The sequence below is a fragment of the Dermacentor albipictus genome, chromosome 8 (genome assembly GCF_038994185.2).
Source record: "Dermacentor albipictus isolate Rhodes 1998 colony chromosome 8, USDA_Dalb.pri_finalv2, whole genome shotgun sequence".
In the NCBI taxonomy this organism is placed as follows: Eukaryota; Metazoa; Arthropoda; class Arachnida; order Ixodida; family Ixodidae; genus Dermacentor; species Dermacentor albipictus.
Window position 1 is genome coordinate 81,080,486 of NC_091828.1, and position 12,048 is coordinate 81,092,533.

Consider the following 12,048-nt stretch of genomic DNA (forward strand, 5'->3'; position numbering starts at 1 on the left):
CGCGCTCGCATACCTTTCTTTACCTTTGGATTGGCAAAGCAAATTCTACCGCAAAGTATTTGACTTGCCAATGTTGATTGTCTCGACGACCATCACGTGGCCGCGTTATCAACCGATAGTTCTTATGAGCTTAGCAGGCCCCTCGCGCCAGCCTCGGGCGCCGATCCCAACATAAATAAATAGTTGCGACGGACCTGTCCTCTGCGCAGGCTGAAGACCTTTGCAATGTAGTATCGTCCTACCGAGATATTTTCGACTTGGACGATCGCCCTTTAGGCCGGGCGCTCGCGGTCAAGCATCAGATTCTTACTGGCGATGCTACGCCTTTTCACCGACAACCGTATCAAGTTTCTGCGTCGGAACGCTGAGTAATTCAAAGTGAAGTGAACAAAATGCTAGATAAGAACATTATTGAACCTTCTTCGAGTCCCTGGGCGTCACCTGTGGTGTTGGTTAGGACGAAAGACGGCACCTGACACTTCTGTGTAGACTACCATCATCTGAACAACATTACTAAGAAGGATGTCTACCCGTTCCCACGTATAGACGCCGCCCTTGACTGCCTCCACGGTTCCAGCCATTTCTCTTCTATTGATCTTGGTTCTGGATATTGGCAGATTGCTGTTGACGATGTGGACAGGGGAAAAACCGTGTTCATCATACCTGATGGCCTATACCATTTTAAAGTAATGCCGTTTAGATTATGCAACGCCCCTGCCACCTATGAGCGTATGATGGACTGCTTGCTCTAACGTTTCAAGTGGTCCACATGCTTCTGCTACCTCGACGCCGTCACCGTCTTCTCGCAAACGTTCGACACTTACCTTGAGCGTCTAACAACTATACTTGATGTATTTAGAAAGGCGAAGCTTAAACTTACCTCGTCCATGGGCGCTATAACGTAAAGCTATTCCAAACTTTTCTATTCCAATTTTGCTATCAGCCCTCCGCGATTGGTCAAAAACTTTTTTCGACCACCCTCCACTTCACCTGTCTGTCACGCGACGTTACAAAAACCGCAATACCTCCCCATCTGATATGATGTGTGCACACTGATTATGCATGATTTGACAGAAAAAAGAAAAACAGTTATTTCTGATTCGACCCCTTTTCGCCATTAGCCCTCGGCTATTGGTGAAAAGTTTTCGGGCTGCACCCACTTCACCTGCCTGTCACGCGACGTCACAAAACCGCACGAACTCACCGCGTCAAAGTGACGTGTACGCGATAAAGATGCATTAATATGCCGAACAAAACTGAATTTTTTTCGGAATAGCCGCAGGCTGCCCCGTTCCGAAAGGAATAAAAGATAGCTGCCGCCGATCGCTGAGACGCTGGCTACTCGCACCTGCCGGAGAGCATGGGTGTATTTGCGTATAATAAAACTTCTTGCGTGACCGTGTAACGTTTTCAAGCACTTTCGGCACGTTTCCTACCTCATTCTGCCAACTCTTCTTTGCTGAGGGTCAATTTTAGCGTCATTCTTAAGCTTCCGTTGCATGCCGCCGCGATTTTCGACCAGCCACCACAAGCTAAGTAAGGGAAAGGCGACCAATCGCAGACGCCAGCACCACCTTCTTCATCCGGTTATCGGGTGGCTCGGCCCCATCGAATCCCTCTCCACTTGAGCGTTCTCCTCGCTTCTTGTGAGCCAATTAGATACAACAAGCCACTCAGTGTAGGCAATGTTATTCGTTTTTCAAGCAAACAAAAGGGACGTCCTATGAACGAGGAGAGCGTTTGATTGGTCTGTTCAGGCAACCCTATGGGGGACCGCCCGGTGCTTGCGTCGGTGGTTACGCAAATTTGACGTCAGGAAATTGGAATAGAAACATATTGGAATAGTTTTACGTTATAGGGCCCCATATGTCGTTTTGGCCACCGTGAAATTTCTCTTCTCGGACATCTCGTTGACGCTTCCGGAGTACAGCTTGGTCCCGCGAAACCCGCGCTGTCCGACACTTTCCGGTTCCGAAGAGAGCCGCAGGCGTCCGAAGTTTTGTAGAGCTATGCTCGTACTTTCGTCGTTTTGTTCCAGATTTTGCGACAATTGCTAGACCCTTCACTAATCATTTGAAGAAAGGCGTAAAATGCTCGTGGGGCACTTCCGAAGCCGCCGCCTTCTAACAGGTCGTCACTCTTCTAACATCACCACCCATTCTCGCCCAATTCGACCCTGATGCTCCTACAGAATTGCGTAAAAATGCCAGCGGTCATGGCGTACTTAGCGTACTTAGCTTAGCCCAGAGTCAGCGTGGCGAGGATCGCGTTTTTGCTTATGCGAGCCGCCTCCTAGCACCATTGGAGCGCAAATATTCCATTACGGAACGTGAATGCCTTGCTGCTGTCTGGACGGTTGCGAAGATCCGTCCTTACCCTTACGGTGGCCCTTCTTCCGTAGTCACTGACCCCAATGCTCTCTGCTTGCTCTCATCGCTAAAAGATCCTTCAGGCCGGCTTGGTCGATGGCCTTTAAGGCTGCAAGGATTTTCATATTCCATTGTCTACAAGGCTGCTCGCCTGCACCAAGATGCTGACAGCTTGTCGTGTTACCCTGTTGACCACTCCGACCACTTCAATGTTGCCAGTGCTGCTTGTGTATTCTCTGTATCATAGCTGTTTCATTTCGCCGACGAGCAACGGCGTGACGGCTACATCACAGCACTCATCGACCGTTTTGAACAGTCTCCGGCCGATGCCACTCTACGCCTCTTCGTCTTCAGCGACAGTACTCCGTACCGTAATAACCTTCATCCGGACGGCTCTGAGTTCCTTCTTGTCATACCTAAACACCTCCGCTCAACCGTTCTAGAAGAGCTTCACGGCACAACAACGGCAGGACACATCAGCGTATCTCGGCGTTGACCGTGTACGTCACCGTTTTTTCTGGCCAGGGCCTTGCCCGTTCCGTACTACGATACCTCGCCGCTTGTGAACTTTGCCAATGAAGCAAGAAGCCTTCTCAGCTACCCGCTGGTTACCTGCAGCCGCGCGACATCCCTTCCGAGCCCTTCCATCGTGTTGGCTAAGACCCTCTCGGCCCATTTCCTAAATCGACATCAGGATACAAGTGGGTTGCAGTCGCGGCTGACTACGCTGTAACCCGCGCTCTTCCGACTTGTTGCGCAACTGATGTTGCGGACTTCTTTCTACATGATATCATTTTGATGCATGGTACTCTGCGTTAAAGGGAAGCTGAAGAGTCTGTCGAATTCAATAAGACGCACATATATGGATGCAGGAACCTTATAAACCATGAAGGTAAAATTGGGGGGGGGGATTTTTCACTTAGGAGCGACGCAATCGTCAGTTAAAATTGCGCTGTAGCTCCGCCCCCCGTCGAGCGCCCCGCGCTGCTGCTTACGCTGACGGTGCGAGCGGAGACCGGAAACCGCGGCTTAGTGACGTCAACACTGATGTTCCGCTCCTTCGCAGACTCCGCGACCGTGCCTGACCGGGCTTATTTCTGCGTGCATGCCATCCTAATCTGCTTCCCTACATTCCTTTATTTGTGTGTATATAGGAGGGGTAGTTGAGGTGCGCAGCATCAATTGAACTTGTAGGCCGATCATGCCGGCGTTCTGTGCAGCCTACGCTTGCAGCGGCCGCGACAATGTTCCGATGTTCCATTAGTTCCTGCAAGACAAGAAGCTTTCAGCTAAGTGGGAGGCTGCTGTGAAGCGAAACGACTTCAAGCGCTCAAGAACAAGTGTTGTGCTCTAACCACTTCCGTGACGATTACTACCGGAGTTTATAAATAATGCGTGCTTTGGGTTCTCCTAAAAAAATGTTAGCACGCTGAACGGAAGGTGCATGTTAATCGCCCACCCTTGACGTAGGTTTCATCGCCAAGCGCCGCAAATTTTCTATTCGCACGTGTGTTGTGAAACAGCCTGCATGCAGCTACCATAACGCTGTGCAAGCGTATAGTTTGCATGAGTTGGAAAGCCTGCTCACGCCGAGACGCTGCACTCCCTCTTCTCTCGCACACAGAAGAAACCGACCATCTCACGTAGCCGACGGAATTCGCCGGTTACGAGTAGCGCGCGGATGGCGCGCTGATGAAGGTTCTATACTACACGTGCTACAACAGCCGGTAAACTTTTCCCGCGTGTAAACCGTCTGTGTAGATTGCCGACAGCTTTGGGGCAGCGCACAAATGCTGAAGATCGCATCACCGCCTAAGTTCTACGAGGAAGCATGCAGGAACATAACACTACAGTTGTTTGCCCGGAAACGTACTCACTGGAACGCTGAATGCAGCTTAGCAAAAAACATACTCGCCAAAGAACATTTCTAACACAAGGAGATACTAACACTTCGCCTTCGTTCGCGTGGAAAGCACTGCTTGCACTAGCATTTTTTGCTTCTTGGAGAGGCCGGCTCTTCGCAATCGGCTCGTACATGTAGTATGTACAAGCATCTACGTACGTGTAGTATGTACAAGTATAAACCCCTTACAAGTGATCTTGCACGCGACAGCGACAGCGCTGCAAGCGAGGCGATGGCTGTCGCGTTCACTCGTCGTCTGCAAGCCGAACCATTGTTGACGTCACGAGGCGCCCGACCAATCACAGGCGGAAACGAGGCGCGCGAGCCGGGCGCGTGTGCTGCTGCACTTTTCGTCAAAATAAAATATGTTTGCGCTTTCTTTCACTTAATTTCGATGCGATATTCGAATTAAGAGGGTTGAAAACCACGGCGTACTACTCTTCACTCATTTTTTTCTGGAAAACCTTTCAGCTTCCCTTTAATTGCTAAGAGACCACGGCCGCACGTTTTTGGTCAAAGTCATTGACGACATCATGCGTGCCTGCTCAATACAGCACAAATTTACCACCTCCTAGTACCCTCGAACGAACGGCCACACTCAGCGTTTGAACCACACCCTTGTAGACATGTTATCGAAATACGTTTTAGACGACCACCGTGATTGGAAACTGCGTCTACCTTACATTACATTTGCGTACAACTCTTCCCGTCTCGAAACTGCTGGCTTTTCCCCGTTCTACCTCCTGTATGGTCGAGAACCAACGCTACCACTGGACACTGTGCTTCCGTCCATCACAGCTTCAACTAGCGCCTATGCTCGTGAAGCAATCGTCCGTGTTAACCATGGTCGCCAACTTGCGCGCGTTCGTCTACAAGTGTCTCTAGGCAAACAGAAGCAACGCTACGACCTCCGTCACCGTGATGTCCATTTCTTGCCCGGCACCCTCGTGTAGCTTTGGTCACCATCGCGTAAAGTGGGCCTTTCTGAGAAACTGCTTACCTGTTATACAGGCCCATATCGCGGGCTCCACCAAGTCACCGATGTCACCTATGAAATCGTTCTAGCCGCGCCCACTACGTCCCCCGCTGTAACAACCAGTGACATTGCCTACGTCGCCCGATTCAAGCCCTACAACTGTCCACGCGCCCTGGATATTTAGCAGCGCCGTGACGGCGCTTCTGCCACGGGAGGGGGGGGGGGGGAGGGGGGTATAGGATTACGATATTATCGGGAGATACTCAAGAGACGAGCCGCCGCGAGAATGGCGAGGAAGTTGCTTTGTGCCTTGGGGCGGGCAGTGTAGGCCTGGCTGTCTGGCTCCAGTGTAAATAGCCTGTAAATAGCCTCTTTCATCTGTGTCTTTCTACACATAACAATATTGTCATCGCCAACTTCCCTGAAACAACAATATTGGGTGGCCACCCGCCAGTCATCATTTTCCACTTCCATGGACTCATATGGGCCAGAGGCCTTTTGCAGGTGGGATCCTTGGCAGCTTTGACAGCATTTTATATTGAGATTGCATTATTTACTTGCAGCAACGCCTTCGTTAATACCTCGAATTTCTTCTGACTCACTGTCGTCAGGCAGGATGCTTGCCTACCGAACGAAGTGTTGAGAAGTCCTTGGGCTTAGCAACACTGTCAGCCTAGTTCTATCGCAATAAGACGTAGGCTATTATGAAGGTTGTCAAGAGTAGCGTTAATCGCTTAGGATCCGCAGGAGCTTTTGGCGTGCCACAAAATTGAAGACTCTTCAGATGCTGTCAGCACACTTTATATCTTCACGAACTACTCATAGTGGTGGCCGCAAATAGTTCTGATGCTTTCAGTGCACTCGGATATTGCATTCAGAATCTCCATCGGACAGCTCTTGAACAGTCATAATGCTTCGCTGCTTTCACAGTATGGTATTAACAAACTGTATGTGGTATGCAAATTTGTCACACAGTGTCGTGCCTCTTTGCTGACGCAGGAGAGCCGTTATAGCATCTCGCGCTGATATTCGTATTGGCTCCACAATTTTACTTTTTGTGAGTGGGTGCTTGTCGAGGTAGTCTAGTGTAGGTGAGATGGCTTCTCTTTGATTGTGGTAACGTTGGCATGCGCTAAGAAGATGGGTGATCATTTCACTGCAGCCGTAGAAGTCGCAAAGCGCGCTCTGGACCATTCCTAAGATTCAGGTAATAAAGGAGTATGCATTTGAAAATGTTCCCCCAAGCCATAGGCAAGTTGTAAAGGCACTCACGCCATCCGAGCTTTGACAAAATACGCAGCTATAGATAACGCTCAAGGATATAAATGCGTGCGCTTGTAAACTCATATGAATTCCTTTGAGCCTACGTTGCGTTACATGCAAGCGCTAAAAGCTGTTTCGCTTCGTGGTTCTCGAAGAAGGAATGCCAATGCAGTTGGCAACATCATCGGGAGGATTAAGCGGCTGTGCGAGCTTAATAATTTCGATTTGTGCTACAGTGTTTACGCAACCACTGAAATGTCGCGCGTTCCATCAACTGCTTGATAGGGGCTTGTTTGATCGCCGCGACGAAGTGGTCATATGATCACATGACGCAATTCTGAGAGTAAACTATGGCGGGCTGCCTTGAAATCACAGGAGATTGACCATGGATGGGGTTGCCCCACTTGAACGAAATCCAGAGCCGCACAAAGGGTACAAGTTCATCAGCTGTCGTGGATTTTACACGCAGCGTATTAAAGTCTGTATAAGTGGATCGTGTTGTAATCACCACCGCTGCACCGGAACTTGTGACGGAGGCATCTGTATATACCAGTAGACGGCCATTGTGCATAATGCAACATTCGGAATGACTACGAAACTTTAGTGTTCGCAGGTGGAGAATGATCTCACAGGTAGAGAACAATCGACAGGGGGAGAACGATCCGATGCCGCAGGCGGAGAGCGATCCCACAAACTTCGCATGCAAAGGTTGGGGATCGTTCCCCACCTGCGGCCAGTTGTTTTTTCATCCACTTTCGTTTCCATTAGTTTATCGTTTCTTTATTTTATTTATTAGGCACAAGTAATTTCCCTTATGTTATCCTTGGTGTCAGTGTTTGCTGGCTTCTTATGATGTGACTGATAAAAATCAGGCCCCTCAGTTAACCCGCTTTCTTCTCGTAGATTATGACTATGTGTCATCAATATTCTGCTTATCAACAGTTATCCATGACGTAGCAAAACGCATGACTGCCAATCCTCCTAAGGTTTAACGTACTATTATGCCGCCTGATGTTTTAAATAGTGAGGAGGTATACTTGTAGTATGTATGCTTAGGAATGACTAGCCACAAAATAAAAAAATACATTTTTACATGTAACAACTATTACTATTATTGAACTTCCTGAAACAACATCTTAGGTTGCCCACTATGAAACAAAAACATTTCATGCTTTCGGTGAGCAACTTTAATGCATAATATTGCGCTCAAAACGTGCCACAGAGTAAATTTCGCCACCTCGAAGTAAGTTTCCGGCCCCATTTTTCGACTCTTGCTTGCCAAATGATTTTAGCCAATTATTTGGACGGAATACTACATCCAAATGTTAAGAAAAAGGATTGTGCGCCGTACACATGTTTGGAAAATGCTCCAAATTGTCCTTTTGCCACGATTATACTTACTTGAATAATAGAGCTCGGCTCCAAAAATCAGAGTGCGTAGACAAGCACAATTGTTCAAATTTATTGAAATGAGATGTCCGTTTTTTCAGCCCTTGAGCTTCATCTTGTATTTCAATTTTTACGTAGGACATTTTGCATTTCAAGCTATATTTTGGATTGCGCCCAGGTAGACTCAATTTCTGGATCAATATATAGGGAATAAATTCCTTTTTGGCGTACTTACAAATGCCCAGAATTTATTTAGAACATACACGAGAGGGTGCAGGATTTGAAAAGCCCGTTTGGCGTGGGATGGCAGCTGAGCTACCGTCGAACTTTACTGAAGGGGCAGCCATCCTCTCATTTGGGTCTGGGCTGCTGTGAGTGCGAATACACTCTGCTGTGCTCCGATGCAAACGTGCTAACACGATATTAGTACAGGATGGCAATGTACACTAGGGGAAGCGTGCTTCACCCAAAAAGCTGATAATCAGTATGTATCGAAGGCTTCAATTGCTTTACACAAGACCGAAATAGACAATCAAAATGCACAGGTTCACTAAGCACAGGTTCACTAAGCACAGGTTCACAGGTTTGGGGTATTGTTTTGATGCGATTTTTGGCCAGGTGTTTTTCTTATCGGATGTCTTCCTCAAGAAGCCATCAGCTGTTAGCGAACGCTTGTGTTGCCGTTTTCTGGTTGTCATCTTCCATCTATAGCATTTTTTTATATATGGTGTCCCAGATAACGTTAGCCAAGTTGATTATGAGTGAAAACAACATAATAAGGTTTTACAAGCACGGTGCAGATACAATTATAAAGCCTTTGTTCAATCTTCAGGCATCTGGCAAATGAGCACTGTAGATCTTATAATCGTATAATCGGCCGTGTCATTATTTGATGATTTAATTAAAGAATTTTGCTAACAATACCTGGGACACAGGTTATAGGGTGAAGTGTTCGCATAAAATGGTATTATCAGTGCTTGTGCAACGAAAAAGCGGTAGCAATAGACGCTAAGCAAGTTGCGCGGCTCTGTATTTTGTAGTTATTAAAATTGACAGAACGGTGTGTTTTCATTGTGTAGCTAAAGTTAAAGTATATTTTTTTAATATATACTGCTACGCTTCCGAGATACTAGACAAGAAACGTTAGTATGGACGAAAACAGCGTATTCTTTGCTCAAATGTAATACAACCTATGAGTGCAGCACAGTGAAGAAGAGGACATGGCTGCTAGCTTGGTTTTATTTAAAGGACAAAGTTCCTGTTTTACTGTTTCGTGGTAAAACATTAAAACAGGTTTTTCCCGACGTGTCGGCGCAGACGCTTTGGCGTTGCGCGGCTTATGCCGACGTCGAGGGCTGAAATGCCAGTCATGGCGGCTGCATGTCGATGAGGGCGAAATGCAAAGCAGCAGTGTAGCGTGCACTTGATTGCCCAATAATGAACCCTAACAAGTTAAAATGCTCTGAAGTCCCTCACCACAGCGTGCCTCATTATATAGTCGTTATGGCACGTATAATAGCAGCATGTAACGTATTTTTTTATGTTGTACAAGAATTTTGTGTCTGAAGAAAGCTTAGCTGAGAATGCGAATTGATAACTAGGAAGAAGCGATATGAAACATAAATTTTATGTTTTATATAAGCTATAACTGTATTGAGAAAGGCATGGTGCCAAATCAAATGGAATATACCTATAGAATGAAGTCAAATGCTTTTATAGTCCTTAATAAATTGTGTGCCTGATTGGCATGCTTCCAGAACGCAATCTATTACTTATAAAAGCTGATTGTAAAAATTTATGGAAGGTTAACGCTTTCATATTTGCCTAGCTAAATACAAGCATACTTCTGGGGTTGGAGTACATGTATGTGGAATATTCCGTTTGATAGATTTATTATACATTATATATTTATTATATTGGTTTGGAATGTTGTTTTTGCTGCAGAGATTAATTACAATCTTGGAAAGCACTTTGGTATCAAAACACACTTACAAATAACCGAAGTGCAAACTGCAAGTACTCTCAAGTCCGAAGTTCTAAAGGTGAGAAAACTGTATATACAACAAATTGAAACTTCTCCCTTAACCCTGCTTACTTTGAAAGAAGAAAAACAATGATATGAGTTTGCACTATGTCTGCGAAACAATGCGTTTACGATAACACTGCTGCCGAAAGGAGCGGAATGCACAGCCTCCGCATCACAAGTTGGCTTATTTGAAGCAGTGACTGCGAAATCTGTAGCGCTTAGCATGTCCAGTCATTCTTCCTGTGTTTTTGACTGCAGCGTGCAATGCTTTCCTTTCGGGCAAAAATGAATTATGTCTGTTTAGATTACCAATAGTGTCGTATACCTTTGTGCATTTATCTCCGTGTATTTTCACATTTTTAAGTAATGTGACCACTACTTTAAAATAAAGAACGACTTAAGTGCCCATTTTGGCATAGTTTATTACTAGTCGATAGAATCGAAGCAAAATGTTCTCAGTAATCCGACGCCACTTAGTCTATAGATAAGTATGAAAAGAATCGTTGAATTTATTGATCAATATAGCGGACGCAATTTCACAAGTGTTTGTGTACGTATCAGGTTTTGAATTGTCACTCTGTGCTCGTGCAACCGATGTGCCGTTAAAGGCATGGTTCCCAGTGGGGCACATCTCACCAAGAGACATGGTACCATCTTTTCAATACTGTTTCATGATTCCAATACGCGTCTTGTCTCCAATTAAATCACCGGCTGCAAGAGATCCACAAAGCTCTGTTTACTTCTTCTGCTGCCGCTCGACGGCGGAGAGTAATACCTGCGTCGCTTCATTGAAGTACCCTAATCCTGTACTCTTTCTCTCCTATGAACCGGTACTGCTTTTGGGCATGATACGTCGTGCTTGCGGAACAAAGCTCTATTGTCGAAACGAATTGGATGCCGTGACAATTCTTACTATGCCGTTTTCACAGAAGTTCAATGCAATGCCAGTAGATCTACAGATTTGTCTTTTCAACAGATCAACAGATTTGTTGTTTGATCTAGTAGGCTTTAGCGAACGTCTGCCAAAACTACCTACAAATGAAGAGAACGCCTGCAGTGTAAGGTTTCTAGGGGCCCAACAGCGTAAAACTATACCTATCTGTTCGCATTTCAATTTGCTTACATCAAATTTACGGAACTGCTGGCGCAAACGCCGGATGGTAACCTGAAGCGCTGTTTGAGTAGCTCGATCAAACACTCGCCTCGTTTATAGGAGTTCACTTTCGTTTGCTTTCAAAGCCAATCCTATTGCGTACATTGGGCGTTTCTTTTTTTATCTGATTGGCTGAGAAGAGGAGGGGAGCACGCTGAAGAAGAGAGGGCTTCAGTGATGCCGAGCCAGCGCAGTGAAATTCTATAACCGGATGAGGAGTGTAATGCCGGCATCTGAGATTGGTGCTCTTGTGGCTCGAGGTGGTGTTTATGCCATGAATCCACCAAGCCCATCGACAAGTAAGTCCGGTAGTAGGGGTGAAGGCAAAACGGTTTATTTTACGTTACGTACACTGGCTCTGTATACGGAAGCCCACTGCATGCAACAGCATATCAAACGTATCAGTGCCAATTAGGACACGTCAGTACTTACTTTGACTGCACGAAAGCTATTTGCTTTTATTACCGTCGTATTCCCTAGGTAACTAGACTAGGGAATCTGATGACTGTATTGCGGCCGACCACAATAATCGAATCAGACGCAATATCCCCCCCCCCCCGCCCATTATATCGCACCGTTACGCCAAACTCCGCCTCCAATGTTTCGAAATATGCCCCAGCATATTTAGCAATCTGGGAGTCGGAGGTCGATCCATTCCCACGGTAATATTGGACGTTGGCCCTTTTCATCATTAGTTAAGGTTTCCAAGTACAGGAACAGCTTTTTTTGTTGACCTGCCAATGGTTGGCGTCAAAGCTTTGTTATCTTCTGGGTAGGCACTGATGAATGAAGGGGGGAGGGGCCTGCCTTGAGGTAAACGCCTAATTAATGCACTTGGCCGTATTCAGACGTAAAAGACCGCTCCGCTGCCAGAACATTTCACCTGCGCTTGACCAGCTGTCAGGGTGCCCAGAGCGTTGATGTTCAGCCTCGACCTAGCGGATTGTCATAAATGGTGGATGTCCCACT

General features: G+C 46.5%; 1 protein-coding gene across 3 annotated transcripts in view; it reads left to right on the plus strand.

Moving 5' to 3' along the window:
* Window positions 1-12,048, plus strand: part of LOC135898603 (uncharacterized) — a 218,032-nt gene that overhangs the window by 68,282 nt on the left and 137,702 nt on the right. For 2 of the 3 annotated variants that reach the window (XM_065427649.1, XM_065427650.2), the window contains exon 4: window positions 9,845-9,942. The exons of the other annotated variant lie outside the window; for it this stretch is intronic. In XM_065427649.1, the coding sequence (XP_065283721.1) occupies window positions 9,845-9,942 (98 nt within the window). The remainder of the gene's footprint in view (window positions 1-9,844; window positions 9,943-12,048) is intronic. 3 annotated transcript variants of the gene reach the window in all.